Consider the following 23543-nt stretch of genomic DNA (forward strand, 5'->3'; position numbering starts at 1 on the left):
TGTGTCTCATAAAGTTATTTATTTTCTTACAGAGAGAAAGACAAAGACTATCTGTATGAAAGAAGAGATGTAAGTATGCACAGCAAATGTCATTTATGATGCTTTCCTGGAATTTTGTTGTTGAGTAAAATGTTGATTAGACCTATTTTTGTCTTTGTTATTGTTGTTTACACTGTCCTTTTTTTGGTTTCAGCTTGCTGTGGATTTCATATTCTGCCTTGTCCTGATAGAGGTTTTGAAACAGGTGAAAGTTTAACTGTTTATGCTTATATTATACAATCATGTAAATATGCATTAGTTTTGAAACGTCTGCATGCATTTAGATTAAGTTAGTCAGACTGTCTTCTGGTTTAAAAGGTGCTGTAAATCCTGTAATATTTGCCCTGATGTACAATGTAATAGTTATGTTCACAAGTGAATAACTGCAAAATGATCACACTGCAATACAATACAGATTTTTGTCAAAAGTGCAGTCTGTTTGCCCACTTTGAACTTCAAGCACAGTGAAAACCTCCTTTTTTGCTTCCTTCCACAAGATTAAGTCAATTTAAAGTGAATTGACAGTAGATGTGCCAACTCACAGGAGATGGTTTAACTGTGTTATAGGCATTAGGAACTGGGGAGATGTATGATAACTGCTTTAAGCTGCTCCCATGGGCCCTTTTCGCTAATATTAGCCATTTTGTGTGACCTGTTGAGATTTATCGTCATAATTATTATTAAATTATTATTGTTGTTGAGATTTTGTAAAACAACTAGTGAAGAAGCTAGATGAGTTAGATATGCTGACAGTCTGTTTTGCTACTAGTAACTCAAATAGTCAGGGCCTACAGATTGCCCTTGATCTGACCTTGACCCCCTGTTTTCCAGAGTCATATCCACCCCATCCCTGACAGCCAAGTCAAGACCATCGAGAACCTGGCCTTCAAACACTTCAAACACAGGGAAGGGTACGAACTGGCTACTACATGTACATGTATCAATTTTGAAACTGTAACATGTATAGCTTACCTATTATATTCTTATATATTAGCATCAAAATCTTACATTTTTTATCATTGATACTTTCTTTGTTGATATAAAAGTAGCTTCAGGAAAAAGCAAGTCAGGAAGCTAGTGCATATAACCAGTAGGTTAGTAGATAATGGGAGATGTCAATTTTTGTAGTATCTCAAATACTGTTTTTACTCCTGCAGACAACAGTCATCGGTTAACGCCAGTAACCTTCACATCATCGCCGACCTTTATGCAGAGGTCATCGGAGTTCTCACACAGTCTGAGTAAGTACTCACAACTTGAAGACTGGGTCTCTAAATTTACAGGGTGATTGAGAACTGTTTATGTCCTTTCATACTAGTAATTGGTTTTACATGACGTGTTTGTTTATTCCTTTTCATTGAATCTGAAACTGGTGTACAAAAATTTGTGTTTGCAATTACTGACAAATATTACTGGAACTTCAGTTGCTGCACCTCGTGACGAGGATGGCCGATGATGATGTTTGTTTATTTGTTTGTTGTTTACTGTCACAGGTTCCACTCGGTGCGTAGAAGGTTCATGTCGGAGTTAAAGGAGCTGAGAAGTAAGGAGCAGAACATGCACACCACACAAGGGGTCATCGCCCTCATCATGGGCATGAAGTTCTTCCGGGTCAAGGTAGGTCATTGACCTTATCATGGCCATGAAGTCCTTCCAGGTCAAGTGTTTCCCAGAGAAGACCTTGATGTATCATTCTGCCAAGTGCTGGAATGATTGAGGGATTGAATGAATGACAAAATGAATGAATAAACTACATGTAGAAAGGTAACATTTGCAAAGCAAATACATAATGTTAACCTTAGCATGTGGTCTTCTCTTTTAATTCTTACTCAAACACATTCATATAATATGGTCTAAATCCCTCCTGCTACAAAATTGCAACATGACGTAACAACAACACCAGTTACCATGGTGACAGGCCTCTGGTTCAGGTCATTGACCTCATCGGTCTGGAGAAGAAAAAGAAGAGGAAACAGAGCAAAAGCATGAATTTGCAATAAAATTTCTTTTTCTTTCTGTTTTCCTTCAGTAAACATAATGAATCACATAATTTTTGTTTGTTTAAAGTTAAAACTTTTGGTCCAACACAAAAAATTCTCTCACCTAGAGCTTTTGACCAGTCACTCTGGTCTTCCTCAGTAGACTGACCCAGTGAAGCTTGTCACGTGGCTTCTTTGAAGTGTGACGTCAACACTGGGTCAAAAGTATCTGGTAGACGATGTCGGCCCCCGTCGCGGTTCAATGTAGGGTGATGGGCCCTGATGTAAATGGCTTCCTTCACCCCTCTCAAGAAATAGTCTTGTTCAGTGTCTAAAATCCTTACAGTGTCAAGTGAAACAAAATGTCCGGGTGACTCTATGTGAATGTGCTGAGACACCTCTGAACTGGCAGAGCTACATTGTAGGCCATGTATGTTCTTGAAACCTGGCTTTGACCCAGTGTTGACGTCACACTTCAAAGAAGCCACGTGACAAGCTCCACTGGGTCAGTCTACTGAGGAAGACCAGAGTGACTGGTCAAAAGCTCTAGGTGAGAGAATTTTTTGTGTTGGACCAAAAGTTTTAACTTTAAACATGTAACTACCAACACAGATGAACTTTCATGACAGGATGATTTTTGTTTGTTTGTTACCCAGCTTTTTCCAGTGGAGGATTTAGAAGCGTCATTCCAGTTCATGCAGGAATGTGGGAAGTATTTTCTGGAGGTCAAAGACAAGGACATCAAACACGCCCTGGCAGGGCTCTTTGTCGAAATCCTGGTTCCTGTTGCTGCTGTACGTATCATCTTTACTGGAACCCCTTTTGTTTCACAGAAGTTGATGCATAGGAGACAGGTATTTCTTTTTACACAACCGGTAAATTCTCACCTTGCTGACGTTTCGGTGTCTGTCAGACACCTTCTTCAGAGCTTCTGACTGGAGTACTGCATCTCGCCGCTATATGTAGCCGATGTAGTTTGTGTAAAAAGAAATACCCGTCTCCTAAGTTCTACCAACCTGATGAAATTATTTTCGGAAGAAGTTGATGCATTCTTCCACTCTGTTCTTTTTACATGTACAAAAATGTATCTGTAATGATGATCATAGTTATCTCTACCCCACACATTTTTCCATTCATATATCAATGTCATCGTCTGGCGTGATTTAACCAATGAATTTTTAGATTGTTTCTTGAGTTTCTTGTCTCTGAAGAAGACTTGACTGTGTAGACCATATCCAAGTTCCCTTAGGCCACAACAATTTAATTTCTTGGTTAACGGATTCGCCCACTTCATCTTTTTCTGATTTGCAAATAAAAATAAAAATTCAGAATCAACTGCAAAATGCTCATATTTTGCCCTGAACAGTTGAAAACAGTCCTTTTCTTCCTAGTTGTTACAGTTATTCCATCTTTCAATGCAATGATATCATTAAAAGTTCAAAATTCATTTTTTTTATTTTTTTGAATTTTGAACCAGCCTGGTGTGTTGACTTCATGGCTCCTATCGTACCATTTTAGGCCATAATAGGATGCCTAGGCCTATTTTTATTTTTTTTTCGCCCGCCCGCTCCATTATTTTTCTAGAAAAATCCGTTAACCAAGAAATTAAATTGGTGTGGCCTTAGAATGCTAATAAAAATGGATAATGCAGGGGGTAAGCCAAATCATTATCATGATGACAGATGGACAGAGTGTGCATACATATACGCCATAAATGTTTTGTGAGGATAAAGTGCAGCTTCCTTTTGTGTTATCCATAATTCTGTTTTTTAGAATAAGACCTAACATCTGTGTTCATAATATCACCAGGGTCCATAATATCGCCACCTTGAGAAACAGTGTGCTTCAAGATATTTTTACTGCAACATACTTTTGGTATGCACTCCTTCACACATCAAATGTACATACCTAGGGTATGTTGCAGTAAAAATATCTTAAAGCACACTTTTTCTCAAGGTGGCGATATTATGGACCCTGGTGATATTATGGACACAGATGTTATACTTGACCTTGCATATGACCTTGTGTGACCTTGTTCCCTTACTCGTACAGGCTGTGAAGAACGATGTGATGTTGAACCTGCCAGCCATCAAGTGTTTTGTGGAGATGTTATATCAGCACACCTTAGAGATGTCTGGGAAGAAGAAACATGCACTGGTCAGTAACACTACTTCTACTGTTAGTCTAGACAGACTTCGACTTGGTCACTACTACTTCTACTATGACCAATGATTGTGAGAGCTTATAATAATGTATGGGAACCAAGACAGGGCTCTAGCCAGCATCAGTTTTTCCATTAATTTCAGGAACATTCTGGCATGTGACGGAAAAATTTTTAAACCAATAATTATTTGTAAACCTTGATAGACAAAATTGACAAAAATCTTGGGTACAAATAGAAAAACATCCAAAGGACCACGGACAGCCACTCTCAACCCCATGATTTGCCTCTCAAAATGTGGGAAATTGCATTTCTAAAGACTTGAAAATAAAATAAATTTACCCCCAGACCCCCCTAGATTGTGAGCACTCTCCTCCTAGGTCTAGTCATGAACTTCGACTGACAGAAAATATTTCAAGCTGCCTAGAGCCTTGGATCAAGTTTAACTGTTTGGAATGACAGCAGTTTGGCACTAATTGAGATGACCTTAAGAAAATAAAATTGCCCATTCAGCGTGCAAAATACCTGGTTGCCCCGTTGCCCCGGGCAACCAAATATAACATGGGGCAACCTATTTTTGAAGCTAGGTAGCCCACTAGTGTGCTACCTGAATTTTAAGAATGCCCCCCCCTAAAATCATGCCCACTTGGCTAGCACCAATGTATCCGGCAGATACTTTTTAATTTTAGGTATTAATGGCTATTACTAGTATCATTAACTAAAGTCTGTTAGAAATATTGTCAAAGGCTTACGTATGTGGAAAGTAGTAACTTATAGGTGGGGCAACCTAAAATTCTGATGGGCAACCTAATTTTTGCCGTAGATTGCCCACTGGGCAACTGGGCAACCTGGTTCAAAAACGTATTTTGTACACTGCCATAATGCTACTCAAACTAGGAGGCACCCTCTTGCAATAAGCATTGTGGGTTGTTTCATGTGTTTAGGGTGGACTCTCCTACCTAATCAAACACAGTACCAATTGTGTACTAAAACTTTTTGTTTGTTTGTTTGTTCCAGGCCCTGTTTCCCCTGGTTACCTGTTTACTGTGCGTGAGTCAGAAGCAGTTCTTCCTCAACAACTGGCACTACTTCTTGTCCAACTGTCTGTCTCATCTTAAGGTAAGTCTAAGGTATTACGTACAAGTAGACTTTTCCAGCATGTCAGCAGAACATACTGTGCCTGTACCATATCCGTAATTTATCGTGCACAGCACTTCTTGTTTCTCGTATGTGTTCGCATATTTAAGGATGAAATCCCATCTATAGTTCAAATAGTTCTCTATAGTTCTAATGTTCTTCACACTGGTCCTGTCCCTGAACTTCCATTCACACTGACTATCCTCCTAGTGACTTCACACTGGTCCTGTCCCTGGTGCTGAACTTACATTCACACTGACTATCTTCCTAGTGACTTCACACTGATCCTGTCCCTGAACTTACATTCACACTGACTATCCTCCTACTGACTTCACACTGGTCCTGTCCCTGGTGCTGAACTTCCATTCACACTGACTATCCTACTAGTGACTTCACACTGGTCCTGTCCCTGAACTTCCATTCACACTGACTATCCTCCTAGTGACTTCACACTGGTCCTGTCCCTGGTGCTGAACTTACGTTCACACTGATTATCCTAGCAATATCACCCTGATCCTGTCCCTGGAACAAAAACTGGAAAAAAAAGACTGTTGTGACAACTTGGAGCACAGAATTTGTAGTTCTGAGATATTTCTGTTTGTTCTCCAGAATCGTGATCCTAAGATGTCCCGAGTGGCACTGGAGTCTCTGTACAGACTACTGTGGTGAGTACTGGTGTACCATATTCTAATTTCTTGGAAACTGAATGTAAAATGAAAATTGGCAGCTTATTTTTGTGCCTTTTTAACATCTTTTCAAAACCAGTAACTGTAAAAGTTTCAGAACTGTCCCTGTGTCCTTGATACAACTTTTGTTTAGATTTTAACATAATACATACCAGTGGCGCAGTGGTGTCGAAATGATGAAATGGTTCTATCTTATATGATGTTATGGGTCTGTATATTTAGAAGAAAATGTGAGAAGAACATCATTCACTCACTATCCGGTTTATCGTCTGTTGTTCACCGTCTTCGGAGGGTTAGACGTGCTTGCACTCTGATGCTAAGGCTTGATGGCAGCCCGCCACTTGCCTCTATCCTTTGGGTTGACAACATGCAAACTCAAAGCCTAACTTGATTGTTTGCTTGTTTGTTTGTTTGTTTGTTTAGGGTCTACATGATCAGAATAAAGTGTGAGAGTAACACCCAGACCCAGAGCCTAACTTGTTTGTTTGTTTGTTTAGGGTCTACATGATCAGAATAAAGTGTGAGAGTAACACCCAGACCCAGAGCCGTCTGCAGAACATCGTTAACAGTCTGTTTCCGAAAGGTTCCCGCAATGTCGTCCCCCGTGACACCCCGCTCAACATCTTTGTCAAAATCATCCAGTTCATCGCACAGGTCAGTCTTTTTTGTCTTCTTTTTCAGTCTTCAAAAATTCCGGCCAAAAATAAAAATGCTACTAAACTACAGGAATACAAAGCTGGTTTCATGAATTTGCGGCAGTTCATAGTGACGTATGCGACAAGCCTCCACATGGTGGCTTTTTGCAAAATTAATGAATCAGCACTGTACGTATGTACTAAGTTCTTGAGTCATGGAGCTTCGGTAGCCTGGGTGCCATCCTCCGTGAGTTACCATGGGTCCGTATTGTCGCTATATAAACTACCATGGACTACCCAGGCCTAGAGCCAGGCCAGAGCCTCAGAGGACGTGATCTTTTTTTTTTGAGAACAGGTGAAAATCAATGCGTGCGCGGATGTCATCCATAAAATTAAGTCGGTGTAGCCTAACTCTTTTGTTTGTCTTAGACTATTGTGGCATCAATTTTCCTGTTTGTTTCATGGAGGTCCCTAACTGAAGCTCATTTTCACCTGTCACCTGTGCAGAGTGAGGAAATAGGTGTAAAGTGAGACAACAGATGGGCCTGCCGGGGATTCGAACCCAGAACCTTGAGATTCTGAGTCAACAACCCTAACCACAAGTTTAAAGTAATAACTTTTGATCCAACACCACAAATTCTCCCACCTATAGCTTTCGACCAGTCACTCTGGTTGACCTCAGTAGACTGACCCAGTGAAGCTTGTCACGTGGCTTCTTTGAAGTGTGACGTCAACCTAACCACAAGACTACCTTGCCTTTTTTCAAGTGCAATGATTTCCTTGTAAATATGAATGTTAATGCGAATATTGTTCTGTTTGTTTTTTTGTTACAGGAGAGACTGGACTTTGCTATGCGGGAGATTGTGTTTGACCTTCTGTGCGTTGGACGACCTTCAAAACTGGCACTCTACCCAGAGGTCAGTACTACATGTAGCTATGACTTTGGACCAATGAGGAATAAATTATGACATAACTTGACAGGATTTCTCAGTTATCATTAAACATCAATGCTACTTCCTAGTCCTTATACATGTAGGACAGTGTGAAATTTCTGCAAGAGTAGAGACATTTGCAGAGCTATCCTATAATGTGCAAGGTGAAAAACTAAATTTGATACAGCCTAAAAGTTTTTACTCGCATCATCATCTTCTGTTGACTCTGGGGGATGGGGTAAGATGTTGCACTACTATATTCCACATTGATCTGTCAGCCATGTTTGAATTGAGGTCTTTTATATATATATATATATATCTGTATCGGTATAGCCGGTATAACCGCCCTTCGGCGTAACACACCAGCTTCGCATGCACGCGGCGTGGCGGCAACTAGCTATATCACACCGAACGACTTGTTACACTCAATCTTTGCACATTTGATTGCAGGAGTTGTTTAAAGCTTTCTAGTAATGATGCCCCAACTGTGCTTGGTGGCAACGAGTTCCAGTCTACGATACAGTAGTTCTGGGGAAATACGAGTTATGTAATATCAAATCCAGGTTCTCTTGAGATGACTCTTGGGTAAGTAAGTTTTGTAGAATAGGTTTTCTCGCTAGGTCTCCTCAGGATTTCATCAACTAATAACTAGCCTCCGTAGCAGGCTTATAGAACTGGGGGTTTGGTGATCCTCGGCTGTTTTCTGATTAGCCCAGTTCTAATCAGGCCGGCTATGTTGTCTATATGCAATCAGAAAATAGCACATAAAAGCACCCAAAGACCATGAAGACCCCCCAAACCCCCAGTTTTTGGCATGCTGTGGAGGCTAACTAATAACTGTTTTTGTCCCTACAGAGGATGAACATTGGTCTGCGTGCATTCCTGGTGATTGCAGACAGTCTGGAACAGAAGGATGGAGAACCTCCGATGCCATCCACGGTTGGAGTCCTCCCATCCGGTAACACCCTGCGCGTCAAGAAAACCTTCCTCAACAAAATGTTGACAGACGACACGGCCAAACAGATCGGGATCCAACAGTATTACCCCGCCGTGCGGAAATCGCTGGACGGGATCCTACGCGCTCTCGACCTACAAGTGGGACGGTCCATGTCCATGACGAACGTCCAGTGTATGAACAAGGAGCCAGAGGACATGATTACGTAAGTACTGCAGTTTGTAGTCATTCTGCTAGAGGGTGTTGCAGAATAGCATGTGACAATTCAGTATTCCTGCATTTAAACACTGTATGTTTACATTGATCTAGTAAGAAATGTGTTATACGATCTACAGATCTCTGAAATAGATCAATGTCATACATGTAGATCTACCTTGTAAATGTAGAAATGAAAAGCCATTTTCATTGGTTAAAATTTGTTTTTGTTAGCCAAAGGGGAGCAGTCTATCCAGTCGTTTGATAAACATTCACCATAAAAATGACTTTGATTCTTACAGAGGGGAGCGGAAACCAAAGATTGACTTATTCCGTACGTGCGTGGCCGCCATCCCGCGCCTGATCCCGGAGGGCATGAGTAAAGCCGAGCTGATTGACATGCTGTCGCGCCTGACCGTGCACATGGATGAGGAACTGCGGAATCTCGCCTTCACGGCGCTGCAGAATCTCGTCTTGGACTTCCCCGCCTGGAGGGAGGATGTTCTTAATGGTACGCAAACTAGACCTTACATTCATATAGACTGTAATTTGTAAACATTCTGCTAGGTGGCACTGTAGAGTCAGTAACCTATGTGTCCTCAAATAGGATTGATTTTTAGTCAGGTTAACCATTAATTGATTGATAGACCAAAATTAGTGTTTGTATCAGGAAGCTTAAGGAAAGACAGAGGATTGCATAAAAGAATGACATAGAGATGACAAAAAGATAGACAATTGCCAAAACTATTGTTCTGAAATAATGCTAACGTTGACTGAAAAAACGCTGGTTGATTTTATATTATAGGGACCATCGTTCTGTTGATTGTTGTAATACAAATTTCTGATGATGTGCTGGTCGATGTTAGATCAGGCACTTATTTCTGGTAGAGTTCTCGATCTGCAGAATGTTGTAAGGCCTAGGAAAAAAATGTTGTCATTTCCTTTTTCAGTTTTTAAAAAAATTTTGTCAGTAGGTAGGGATTACTAGTATCTTTTTTTTTAGACTTTGGCAATCTCTAATTTAAAACTTGCATGAAGACATTAATTTTCAATGTCGATGTTGGAACTTGGAAAACGAATTGTACAGTGTTTCATCACTCAGGTGTCAGATCATGGAGATAGAAAAAGTTGATTAGCTCAAAAGATTTATGCCCCTCAGCAGTTTTTTCCTAGGGTCTGTTGTGAAACAGGAAACACAACATTTTTTTCCAGGCCTAAGGCCATACCAATTTAATTTCTTGGTTAGATCTAATGGATTCGCCCGCTTCATTTTTTTCTGATTTGCAAAAAGAAAAAAAAATTCAGAATCAACTGCAAAATGCTCACATATTTTGCCCTGAACAGTTGAAAACAGTCCTTTTCTTCCTAGTTGTTACAGTTATTCCGTCTTTCAATGCAATGGTATCATTAAAAGTTCAAAATTCATTGTTTAAATTTTGAACCAGCCTGGTGTGTTGACCTAATGGCTCCTGTCGTACCATTTTGGGCCATAATAGGATGCCTAGGCCGGTTTTATTTATTTTTTATTATTTTTTGTCTGCTCCCTCCATTACTTTTTTTTAGAAAAATTCATTAACCAAGAAATTAAATTGGTGAGGCCTAACCCCATTGTTGTTCTGCTGCAGGTTTCATAGCCTTCGTGCTGAAGGAGGTCCATGACACCCACCCCCTGATCCTGGACAGCTCGCTGCGCATGCTGGTACAGTTCCTCACCCACTGGCGGACAGCAGACCAGGCGCTGTACGACAGCCGGGTATGACATAAACATCGTACATAACAACAACATTGTACACAACAAAACATAAACATCGTCATTTGGGACTAGGAAAACTAGTACTCTTCTTTCATGTATCTGTATCTGTATAGCCGGTATAACCGCCCTTCGGCGTAACACACCAGCTTCTGTATCTGTATAGCCGGTATAACCGCCCTTCGGCGTAACACACCAGCTTCTGTATCTGTATAGCCGGTATAACCGCCCTTCGGCGTAACACACCAGCTTCACAGGCAGGTGGCACGGCAGCAGCTGGCTATATTACACCGATCGACTTGTTACACCTAACCCTTGAACATCTAACTCTAAACATGTAATGGTCATGATGATTATAACAAATGGCCACATTTAAGATTTCCTATGAGTCATAATATACACATAAGTAGCATCTTGAGCCTTTCCCTAACTTGGTTAAGCTGCTCAAACAACGAAATCTTTAGAAAAAGATGCGCTGTGAATGTGTACATGTGCTGTAATTTTGGACAGTTTTTTGCAGTGGTGCACACGGTTTTTATTAAAGGCATCCAATGCGATTTTAGGGCAGCAAAACTGGAAATATTCTGAATACGGTAATCTTTGTGATATTGAGTCATACTGCTTCACATTAGCACATTTGAGTCAGTATTTCCTACCTTTGGCTTTTAAAACTGCAGAAACAAGCCCCAAGACGAGTCTTTTATTTCCTTGGTGGTACCCTAAAAATCATCCCAGGGCCCATCCAGTGACCCTTTTCCGTCAGGATTTTGGTAAAAATGCTCCATGAGGGTCAATATATTTTGGGATAGAGTTGTTTCAACTCAGTATGTAGATAAATGACTAGAATATTGGCTTTGAAAAATCGGGTTTTCAAGCCCTAAAAACTGCACTGGATGCCTTTAAAATTGATGAACGTACTACTTAGAGTTTGAAAAAGAAGAAAAAGTAAGTGTTTTGCTTTTATGACTTTTTGACCATTTTGTTCTTCACCCCCCCGTACAGGACAAGTTGTACGGCCCCCCTGATCTGGCCCCCCACATGCCGTTTGACCGCAGCCCCCACGCCAGGGTGCTCCACAGGGTGGAGGGGTTCGCACTGGTCATCCTGTGCAGCTGCCGACCGGTCACCAGGAAACTGGGGGTCATCATCCTGAAGGAAGTCCGGACACTACTGGGCACGACAGGCAGGTTCAGTGTAAGTATGGACACACTGTTCTCTCAACAAATAGTGAGGTGTCTGAATCAATAGGGATGTCCAATGTAGATGTACAATATTATTATAGGGATTTTTAGGCCACACCAATTTGATTTCTTGGTTAACGGATTTTTCTAGAAAAATAATGGAGCAGGCGGGCGAAAAAAATAAAAATAAAAACAGGCCTAGGCATCCTATTATGGCCCAAAGTGGAACAATAGGAGCCATGAAGTCAACACACCAGGCTGGTTCAAAATGTCAACAATGAATTTTGGAACTTTTAATGATACCATTGCATTGAAAGATGGAATAACTGTAACAACTAGGATGAAAAGGACTGTTTTCAACTGTTCAGGGCAAAATATGAGCATTTCGCAGTTGATTCTGAATTTTTATTTTTATTTGCAAATCAGAAAAAAATGAAGCAGGCGAATCCGTTAAACAAGAAATTAAATTGGTGTGGCCTTAGTGATGTTTTGTACATGTACCTCATGCAATAGGGATGTCCAATCTAAATGTACCTTTTACTATAGGGATACTCAATGTACATTGTAAAGAACTAGTTTTAACTCACTTTTGAATGATGATTCTTAATATGCATTTACTGCATTTTTTCTCCAAATGATCAACACTTTGTCTGTTGATAGAAATCAATGTTTAAATCAATTTTGATAGATATTCTTGATGATCTCTGATGACAGTAGCTTTAACAGTGTAGCAATGTCTTGTTGTTGAGGTCAATACTGTAGAAATGCCTGACTTGAAATGGCGTTTACCTGATGTTTCTACAGACAGAAGATGAGACCTGTATAGACGTGATGGACAGGATCTGTCCTGCAGTGGTGGAGACTTGTTTACCATTCCTGGCAGCAGCAGAGAAGGTACAACAAACAAACAAATAAATAAATGATTTAACTACAATATACACTATAGAAGTTAAGTGCTGTGGACCAATCATTAGGAAGATAGTCAGTGTGCATGTAATTACAGCACCAGGGACAGGACCAGTGTGAAGTCACTAGGAGGATAGTCAGTGTGAATGTAAGTTCAGGGACAGGACCAGTGTGAAGTCACTAGGAGGATAGTCAGTGTGAATGTAAGTTCAGCACCAGGGACAGGACCAGTGTGAAGTCACTAAGAGGATAGTCAGTGTGAATGTAAGTTAAGCACCAGAGACAGGACCAGTAAGAAGATAGTTATTGTGTTATCTATGATCTTGGTGTGACAAGCAGCCATGTCCATGTCCTTAACTGAATTTTTTCTTAGATAACCCATGAACTGTTTCAATGTCTAATCCAGGCTGCTGTCCTTGCCACACCCACCATAGACCTTCAGTGGTTGGCTGACAGACAAGCGTGGATCGGTGGCGTACACGACACGGTCGGCGAGCCCCACCCTAAGGTGGTTGTTCCCCCGCCGTGGAGCGCGTACGTGTACGACCCCTGGTCGCTGTGTCTGGCGGGGTTCCTGTGGTACAAGAACCTCCCGCTGCACTGTCCAGCTGCTGTCAGTTTCGCCTGGCCTGACAGCTACTGTCGCCTGACAACGCTGTTCTCACACATCGACCCAAAGTGAGTATCTGTATCTGTATAGCCGGTATAACCGCCTTTCGGTGTAACACACCAGCTTCGCAGGCACGCGGCGCGGCGGCAGCTGGCTATATTACACCGATCGAATTGTTACACCTAACCCTTGAACTTCTAACTCTAGATATTGTTTAAAGCTATCTGATGACCTTGCCCCTACTGTACTTGGTGACAGTGAGTTCCACTCTGCGATAGTTCTAAGAAAGAATGAATTCCTGAACACCTCAATCCTTGGTTGATAACTCTGGTACTTGAAGGCGTGGCTATTTCTTGTTCTCTTCTGGGCTAGTACCGGTGCATTTTGAACTGCTGCAGATGTTGAAATGTTTGTGGTGTTTTTTTTTATTGTGGTGATCTCAGTTATGACACCACACATATGAATTTCCATTGCATTCCATTACTATATTACAGAATTCTTCAACCCTGAAGACTTCTTTACTGTGAAATTAAGTCCTTGGAACAAGAAATGAATTTACAGTATCTGGTCAAAATATGTAGCATGATGATATAGAAGAAGAACTTTGCACGACAATTGCACATGGTACAATGTATGGCAAAGTACAAACAAGTATTGAATAAGACCTAATATAGAATAAAACCTAATAAATGGTAAATTACACAACAAGAGCTTGCACAAGTCGTTGATAAAGTGTTACAATTGAGTGGGGCTAATCACGAGATTCGGTATTTTTTCTAATAACAAAGCAGTCTTTTATATATTTGCATATTTTTGCATTGTGGGAATCATTGCATGTTAAGATATGTTCAAGTCTGTCTCTAGATATGTCCAGTGTGCAAAATACCTGGTTGCCCAGTTGCCCCGGGCAACCAAATTTTACTTGGGGGAACCTATTTTTGAACCTAGGTAGCCCAGTGTGCTACCTGAATTTTAAGAATGCCCCCCCCCCCCAAAAAAAAATCATGCCCACTTGGCTTGCACCACTGCATCCGGGAGACATTTTGCAGTTGCTTTTTAATTTTAGGTATTAATGGCTATTACTAGCACCATCAGAAATATTGTCAAAGGCTTATGCATGTAACATTACTTAATTTGAGGAAAGTAGTAACTTATAGGTGGGGCAACCTAAAATTCTGATGGGCAACCTAATTTTTGCCAGTGGGCAACCTGGTTCAAAAAAGTATTTTGTACACTGTATGTCACAAGGGTAAGATTCCAAATTTGAGATTCCTAATTTCTTCCTGGTGTGTTTTCTTGTAGCAACCCAGCCAACCAGGGCGGGAGTCTGCGAGGCACCAAGAAGATGCCGTGTGCGACAGACGAGTACATCGGGCTGTGGCGGAACTACCTGGTGTTCGCCTGTCGTATCGCGCCGCCGAGCTGCGGGCTGGTGGCCAGGCCGGTCTCTCCGGACATCCTCAGTGCCTCACCAGATAGTCTGTCATCAGAACGGGCAGATAACAAGGTAGAAGTTTTTTTTAAGGCTAGTGTGGGTCTGGTTTTAGGGTAGACTACCAGGGTAAGTTCAGCACCAGGGACAGGACCAATATGAAGTTGCTAGGAGAATAATCTGTCTGAAGTCATTATTTCTTTGGATCATACAGTTTATATGATGGCTTCCTTATTATCCTCTATGGCATGCAGTAGCTGTGTGTATTTAAGCTGCAGTAAAATCATTCTGTGTAAACTTGTAATGACAATACACATGTAAAAGTGATGATAGTGTTACCAGTAAGGTCTTTTACTTAGCTAAAAGCAGTCCTTGTACATGTATTTCATGTACATGTGCTCGTATTTCATGTATACTAGTAGTATCTTTATTGATTTGTCTAAGTTCATTTGATTGCATTGATTATCACTTTGCTGCAAATTTGCAATTATAGGCAGTCATTCAACCTTATTATCCCCCCCCCCACAGTTTGTGCCCCCTCCCCCTCAGGCAGTCATCTGTTCAAACTGCTGGTGCCCCTGATCCGGTCAGAGAGTGTGGATGTACAGGGGGCCGTGGTGGCCGGGCTGGGGAGAACCAACGCTCACGTCTTCAGGTGATAGGCCAACTTATAAGTAACTTCTTAAGAATTCCTTATGGATTATTTTTATAATGGTCTTTTTATCTGTGTATATCACCATACTTTTTTGATTTTGATTTGATTTGATTTTTGATTTCATTGAAATTGCAACAGTGCAATACACATGGAACAGAGGCAGCTCTTGCTGGTGTTGTGTCCCGCACATAGAAACGAATACTGGACAGACAATTTAAGGCCGTATTCACATATTTAAGGATGACATCCTGTCTATAGTTTTCAAATGTTGTATCGGAAAAGAAATTGTCTGCAGCTGTGAAAGTTCTGATGTAATGTTGACCAAACATCAAACAAAAAAACAGAAAAATCCAGGTTTTGCACACAGGCCCAGTACGTTCTGCTGACGTGCTACCTTACGTTGACCCTGGTGTTTCCTGTTCCAGAGAGTTGATGGAGGAGATGCACTCCCTGATTAAGGAGGCTCTGGAGAGGAAACAGGAGAACATGCGTCGCCGGCGCAGACGGGACTGTCTGAGGGTCCAGCTGGGCAGGATCCTGGAGCTGGTCGCAGACAGCGGGGTGTTCTCAGACAGGTGAGGTTGCCATGGTTACAGTCACCATGGTTACAGTTGCCATGGTTATAGTTGCCATGCTTACAGTTGCCATGCTTACAGTTGCCATGCTTACAGTCACCATGCTTACAGTTGCCATGGTTACAGTCGCCATGCTTACAGTTGCCATGGTTACAGTCACCATGGTTACAGTTGCCATGGTTACAGTTGCCATGCTTACAGTCGCCATGCTTACAGTTGCCATGGTTACAGTCGCCATGCTTACAGTTGCCATGGTTACAGTCACCATGCTTACAGTTGCCATGGTTAGTCACCATGGTTACAGTCGCCATGGTTACAATCTCTGTAGTTAGGCCACACCAATTTAATTTGTTGGTTCTCGAATTTTTTCAGAAACAATATGCAGCGACAGGGGAAAAAAACCAGGTCTGGGCATCCTATTATGGCCCAAAATGCTATGATAGGAGCCATGAAATCAACACAAAAGGCTGGGTTAATATTTAAACAGTGAATTTTAACTTTTAATCAAACCACCGCATTGATAGATAGAAAAACTGTAACAATGAGGAAGAAAAGGACTTTCCTGAACTGTTTGTAACCGTAACTCTCGCGAGATTACGTTGTAAAGTGAGTGGTCATTCATTATCATGAATAAACAGATGGTCGCTGAAAATTTGATCTCTGCGTAATTGTGTGTTGGAATAAAGTTCAACGTTTTACTTTGATGAAATTAAGTTGTTACACAAGGCAATATGCCAAGGCAATATGCCTGTACAACGAGTCCTTGCAGTAATGACTTTCAAGACTCTCTGGACTTTACTTCAATGCCCATGTGTGGCTTTGTAATATGTTTGTTTGCGTGTCTGTATATGTATTGTCATGTTAATGTGTATTTGTATTTACTATGTACAAAATTGTAAAAATCAGTGTTATTCAGCTTGGTTGACTTGTGAACTGGCTGCAAGGCTGATTTTATTAATAAAACTTGAAACTTGAAATGTTGTTGTTGTGCACAGTTGTGCAGGCACACTTGACAAGGACAGTAACATGCTGGTGCCCCTGTTTGTGGAGTACATGGATGGCATGAGGATGTTCCTGGAGTCAGAGGGAGACAAGGACTCGCCCACCCTGCAGGACATCCGGCTGCACTTCAGCGGCTTCGTGCACAAGATGATCCGCTCTATACCAGGTCAGTGGGACTTAAACTGCGGTCACAACCCGCCGTATGTGCTTTTTGTCCGTATGTTTTTTTTGAGGCTACGTCTGCTACGTTTTTTCTGAAAACGTGGGGAAGGAGTGGTGTTGACGCACGTCACTCGCACGTTACTCACACAGTTTCGCAAGGTGTAAGCGTTTGGTCTGCACGCCACGCCTGGCCATGAGCGGTTGCGTGCACCGTACGTTGCGCAAGTGGTAAGTGATTTGTACGTGCTTACAACGTACGATCTCTGTGCGATTGCAACTTTACCGTAAGGAGGCCGTACTCACACGTGCTTCTTCCGTACGGCACGTAGTGTGAATCCGCAGACCGCATGTAGAAAAAGTTTTACATGCACTTAAAGTTCTACGGCGTGTCTGCATGCTCCAAAATCCGTAGGATTCCATACGGAGGTGGTACTCACTACGCACGGATGCCCTACGTTTGCCCACGTTTTTGCATGTAGACAGCACGCAGAAACACGTATGGCGGGTTGTGACCGTAGCTTTAGACACAGGGTAGTGTACATGTTAATTGGCACCAACCTTTCAAAATTGGTGTGGAATCGACATCAGCAGCTTTTAAGTGCTAAATGTTTTAGAATTTTGACCCACGATACAAAATCACTTTTTAATGTGTAAGATGTATTTAGAATCTCTGACATGTTGAGAACCTGAATTCAGCCTTGTGCTGCAATGGCTAACTATTACTGTACTACAGTACTACTACTTATTATCCCTAGTGAACCAGCGGTGCCCTCTAGTGACTCAGGCACTGCATTACAGCCTGGTTACTGTTACAGTACTTAGCTGCTGTGGTAACAGTTTGACTTTTGTTGTCCGTAGTGAACCAGCGGTGCCCTCTAGTGACCCAGGCACGGCATTACAGCCTGGTTGCTGTTACAGTACTTACCTGCTGTGGTCATAGTTTGATTTTTGTTGTGAACCAGCAGTGCCCTCTAGTGACCCAGGTACTGAATTACAGCCTGGGTACTGTAACAGTATTTATAGCTGCTGTGGTAACAGTTTGGCTTTTGTTGTCTGTAGTGGACAAGCGGCACCCCCTGTTGACCCAGGAGCTGCGCTACAGCCTGTTCTTCCTGCTGGCTAACTGGTGTGGGCGGTTCGGCGTGACATTCGGCGCTGTCGACAGCACGTTATCCGGCCGCACGGAAGCAAACAAGGACCTCAAACTGTCGTCTTTACAGGTGAGCTAAACTACAATGAGCAGTGGTAACTATCCATCTACACTACAATAGCAACTTATGTTATGTTGAGAAGTTTTAAAATTCAGATTCTCTGATTGATCACATTGTAATTAAATTACATCAGTGACATTTGCATACTGGTGACATTGAGGAAGGATGGTGGGTACTGTCCCACCCATGCAAATGAGATCTTGTTTCTTGAAAGTGAATATAATTTGTACACTAGCTGCCGTGCAGCACCAAGAATGTTGACATTAAACTAATCTGTTTGCACCTTAAGAAACTGCCCGACGACCTTCCCCTGACAGCGAGCTGGGCTCCTCCAGGCCGGTTCTGTCGTCTTGACGAGAGTCTTGAAGACTTTGGGAAGACGTCGTTCAAGGTAACCAGGCGGTGTCCTGGTGGTTGTGCTGCTTGGTGCTTCTTGGCTGTCTCACTCGCACTTTCTTGTCTTTTGCAGGATGACTTGAGCTTTCTTATGTCTTACAGGAGGATGTTTTGAGGCTTAAACATAAGCAGAACTAAGACTGGGCTGGTCCACTATGTCCAACCTTTGGGGGTGTGGGTGTGTGGTGAAGGATCTTGGATTGAAGTGAAATTCGTGTAACCTTTTTTTCCATCAAATGTTTGGAAAGTCTGTCTTGTATATTTCTTTCATGTTTGGCCTTTGTGGAACCTTTTTTAGATTCATTTAGTGTGTTGACTTTGGGATTTTCTAATATTCGATTGATTTAATATTTTCTCTATTTGCTGCATATCATGAGAAAAAATTCAATAGAAAAGGAAGAACTGATGGACTCAAAAGCAAAATGAAATGAGTGGTACAGGTAAAACTTCTCTGGTGCAGTTAATTTTGAATGTTACCTGCTCCAGTGCAAGTAATTTGTAATTACACAGAAAAAGTGTTTTGAACCCTTGCAGGGTACTTATACCTGATACCCAGTCCTACTGTCTGCATGTGAAGTTGCTTACGGCTTTTGACTGCTTCTCAACGAACTATTTCTCTTTCCCTCTTTCTAGGTTTCAGGGTGGCTGAAGACAAAATAAACTTCATAACTTGGACAATTTGTATCCCCTTCAATCACATAGTCATTCATTTTGCTTCATACAGCAACGAACTGTCCAGTACAGTACTGACTCTGCTCAGCTGTAGAGATAGTGCATTTGACCTTCATGCTGACCTTCAAATGTAAAAAAAAAACACAACACTCTTATCGAGAAGGGTAGGGGTGACCCGGTGTGCTTGGGTATAAAAACAGGCTGCACTATCAGCTACAGAAAAAGCTTCATCTCAAGCTTCATTTTATTTCTATGGAGTAGTGCTGCATACCTAAACCCAATTTTAGGTTCAGGTCCGGATTCAAGTCCAGAGGTTTAGGTTCAGTTCCGGACTTGTAAGTCCGGACCTAAACCCATGGCATATACAAAATTGCATGTTGGCAACCTTGCAATGTTGTCCAGGTGAAACTTTGGTCACATAACATGGAGGCCGGTACTTGACGATGCCCGATGGCAATGTTTTCTTCATTTTGCAGCAAAGATTTTGCAATCTACAGAAGGTTTTAGGTGGTTTGGAAAGAAAAGGGGTATGTGAAATGGTCTTTTATGGTATTAAGTCTGGACTCGGTTCTTGACTTTTAGTTTTTTTTGGACTTGAACCTAAACATTCTTACAAGTCCGGATCCAAGTCCAGTGAACCAGTATGCAGCACTACTATGGAGGAAGAAGACAGTTGTGCTACATGTATACCAGACATGTAATATTTGTATCTGAAACCCTTGAAGTGTATTGCACTGACAAAGTTTAACAGCACATAAAAACTGCAGAGTACACTGTATTAAACATTTGGTAAAGGAAAACGTAATGGGCTCTTGTAATACAAAGTCTTTTCTTTTGATTTTTTACCAATAAAATCTCATTGTTCTTTGTACGTGTTTAAAAAAAAGCAGGCTTGTACTTCAAAGCTCTTCATACTATATACTGCACAAACTCTCTGTCCTTCGATTGCCACTAATAAAAAAATAACTATGCACATGTGAGCTGGTATTTAATGTAGGTAAATTTCTTTTCCTTTTTGTCAAATCTTGAAAAATCTGGTTCTTCCAAAAAAAATCCTTCACTGATCACTGATTTCCTTTGCTTTGCCAAACAAGCCTGCATTAAAAAAAACACAATCAGCAAATGACGATTGAAAGTCTCAAAGTTGTTACCAAACCAGGTATTGACCACAGCCTTGCTGTTCCCTGTAGGCTATGTCAGCAGTGCTGTGCTCAGGGCCGGTGTTTGACAGCACTGCGCTGTCACAAGATGGGTACCTGTACAACTGGCTGGACTCCATACTGGACTGTCAGGATGACAGGGTGAGTTAAGGTCACTAGTTAACTAGGATGGTTAGTAAAGCCTCGGTCACAACCCGCCGTACGTGCTTTTTGTCCATACGTTTTTTGGGAGGCAACGTCTACTACGTTTTTTCTGAAAATGTCGGGAAGGAGTGGCATCGACGCACGTCACTCGCACAGTTTCGCAAGGTGTAGGAGTGTGGTCTGCACGCCACGTCTGGCTGTGAGCGGTTGCGTGCATCGTACGTTGCGAAAGTGGTGAGTTGTATGTGCTTACAACGTACGATCTCTGTGCGATAGCAACTTTACCGTAAGGAGGCCGTACTCACAAGTGCGTCTTTCGTACGGTACGTACGGGGCACGCGCGTCGCCCGTACTCGCACGCACGGGTGGTGAATTCGTAGACTGCACGCAGAAAAAGTTTCACATAAACTTAAAGTTCTACGGCGTGTCTGCGTGCTCCCAAATCCGTAGGATTCCGTACGGAGGCGGTACTCACCACGCACGGATGCCCTGCACGTAGACAGCACGCAGAAGCACGTACAGCGGGTTGTGACCGAAGCTTTACATGTAGTTAGGTCTAGTTCACCCCTTTCTCGTGTCAGAGCCCACAATGTACAATGAGGCACCCATACTGCTTTGTAGTCAGAAACCCAGACAGACAAATAGACATGCAGACAAGCCCAAAACAATACTTCCCTTCCTTCTTTGGTGAAGTAATAAAGACACATCTGACAGAGGCACAAATCTGGTGGTACGTTCACATGTGTTTGGACAAAACGTTAGAACACTGAGTCTAGAAACAGTTAACGGGGGGTGCCCTAATTCCGACCTATCCCTAATTCCATACTAGTTTGAAAAATCCTTGTTGCGGCGTTATGCATGGGAGCACGTACCTGAAAATAACCACAAGAATGGACAAAGTTTTTGTTTTGATATCGGTAATCTCACAAAGTTTGTGTTAGTTCGTACATTCCGACAACAGACGAGTGAAATCTGTTTGAATTTGATGCTTGTTCGGGGTTGACCAGCGTGTCAAAAATGCAGTTTTGCTTTTGAAACAGCCGCTTTGGAGCAAGTCACGTGATCGCAAAAAGTGGACTTGTTTGGGACAGAAAATCAGTTGTAGATTGTTTTAGTCATGATTTGTGTATCATAATTTCTAAACTCTCTTCTCAGATTGACCTGTGTTAAACAGTAGGTCAGAATTAGGGCACCCCTTTTGCGATAGAACGTTCCACCAGCAAAATGACCAAAAACCTGCTGTACGTTTGGTCAACCATTATGCTTGGGTGCAAGGCGCTTCACTGAAGTGAAATACACAGCTGTGCAACTTTAATCGGTGTGATCTGTATCTGTCAATATTATATCTCATGTTGCGCAGATAAACTATTACCAAAGGTATGTGCGTTTGCATGGAACATAGGTCGGAATTAGGACCCCTCCCATTACTGTTGCTTCGGGGGGAGAGCCATTTTTGATACCGGTTTCTCTGTTGCAGGTTCACCAGCTGGGGAGGGAGACTGTTGTCCTTCTGTTGACCTTGAACCCAGAGGTGCCGACCGTGCTGAACTGGGCCGTGGACCGCTGCTACACGGGGTCACGATTGGTCGCTGCCGGGTGCTTCCACGCGCTGGCAGCTGTGCTGTGTGAGAGGTCAGGAGCAATATCTTGCTAACATAAGTCTATAATACAAGGAAGGATTAAACTTTTACTAAAGTTCTGTAAAGCGTAGAAGCTTTCAGACGGCATCCACCATCTTTCTTCAGCTACTGACGAAGGCAGTCACGTGACCCAGGGGGCAAAAAGTCAGCAAAGGTCACGTGACTGGACGAGTGTGTTGTATATTGGGGGTAGTCATTGGCAGCCCAGGTTGCGGTTTAAGTGTATCTTGTCATTTGAACTGGTCTTTATTGGCAGAAGAACTTGACTACTTAATGGATACTGTTAGACTGTGTTTGATTTTAGGTACAGTTGTAAGTTGGCAGTCTTTTAAAATGTCTTCCAGTTAGAATTATAGTACATGTAGGCCCTTGGTCATGCTGCATAACAGTCCAGGGGTGGTATTCATTTACTTTGACTTTAACCTTTGTTTTGTTTATCATATATAATAAGTGATCTTGCAGAGACTATCCACGTTATGTCACGTTAGGGTCATCCCGAACATCCCGATCTTTGACCTTGAGGTTCTTGTGTTGACCTTGCAGGGACTACCCATGTGATATGGTTGCCGTCCTGAACGTCACCCTGTTTAAGACCGGCGACCCCTGTAACGATATCCGGGACATGGCGCTCCAGCTGCTGCAGGTTTTGGATAACCGGTTCTTCGGTGAGCCTGACAACCCAGAGGACCTGTCGGGCAGCACTGTGACCTTGACTGGCTCCCATCTCCCAGCGACCTTCACCAAGTCCCAGATGTTTCTGTCCCAGGAGCTCTCCAGACAACACCCGGAGTTCACCATACCCATGTTCTCAGGTCAGAGTTCACTCTTCCTATATAGTCAGGTCAAAGTTCAGTCAGCTAATGTTCTCAGGTTAAAGTTCACCCTGTCAATATGCTCAGGTCATAGTTCACCCTGTCAATGTTATCAGGTCAATATACTTAGATCATAGACAAGTTCACCCTAGCCAATGTTCTCAGGTCATATTTCACCTATCCAATGTTCTCAGGTCATAGTTCACCCTGTCAGTGTTCTCAGGTCATAGTTCACCATAACCAATGTTCTCAGGTCATAGTTCACCCTAGCCAGTGTTCTCAGGTCAAAGTCCATCCTATTCAATTTTCTCAGGTCATAGTTCACACTGCCTATGTTCTAAGGTCATAGTTCATCCTGCCAATGTTCTCAGGTCAAAGTTCATCCTATCCAATGTTCTAAGGTCATAGTTCATCCTGCCAATGTTCTCTGGTCATACTTCACCCTAGCCAGTGTCTCAGGTCATAGTTCACCCTGCCAATGTTCTCAGGTCATGGTTCACCCTACCCAATATTCAT

The 23543-nt window shown here is 42.2% G+C and overlaps 1 protein-coding gene across 1 annotated transcript in view; it reads left to right on the plus strand.

The window, feature by feature from the left end:
• Nucleotides 1-23543, plus strand: part of LOC109487643 (protein furry homolog) — a 57202-nt gene that overhangs the window by 7227 nt on the left and 26432 nt on the right. Inside the window, 26 exon segments of the mRNA XM_019791648.1 lie at nucleotides 33-69; nucleotides 194-244; nucleotides 871-950; nucleotides 1197-1280; nucleotides 1533-1656; nucleotides 2675-2812; nucleotides 4071-4175; nucleotides 5197-5298; nucleotides 5926-5981; nucleotides 6500-6656; nucleotides 7471-7554; nucleotides 8425-8729; nucleotides 9022-9230; nucleotides 10345-10472; nucleotides 11472-11663; nucleotides 12455-12544; nucleotides 12963-13234; nucleotides 14469-14701; nucleotides 15127-15253; nucleotides 15679-15828; nucleotides 16824-16996; nucleotides 18052-18212; nucleotides 18493-18594; nucleotides 20462-20572; nucleotides 22053-22207; nucleotides 22759-23027. Coding sequence (XP_019647207.1) covers nucleotides 33-69; nucleotides 194-244; nucleotides 871-950; nucleotides 1197-1280; nucleotides 1533-1656; nucleotides 2675-2812; nucleotides 4071-4175; nucleotides 5197-5298; nucleotides 5926-5981; nucleotides 6500-6656; nucleotides 7471-7554; nucleotides 8425-8729; nucleotides 9022-9230; nucleotides 10345-10472; nucleotides 11472-11663; nucleotides 12455-12544; nucleotides 12963-13234; nucleotides 14469-14701; nucleotides 15127-15253; nucleotides 15679-15828; nucleotides 16824-16996; nucleotides 18052-18212; nucleotides 18493-18594; nucleotides 20462-20572; nucleotides 22053-22207; nucleotides 22759-23027 — 3695 coding nt within the window.

Source organism: Branchiostoma belcheri, unplaced genomic scaffold (genome assembly GCF_001625305.1).
Source record: "Branchiostoma belcheri isolate BF01 breed outbred unplaced genomic scaffold, Haploidv18h27 scaffold9, whole genome shotgun sequence".
Classification (NCBI taxonomy): Eukaryota; Metazoa; Chordata; class Leptocardii; order Amphioxiformes; family Branchiostomatidae; genus Branchiostoma; species Branchiostoma belcheri.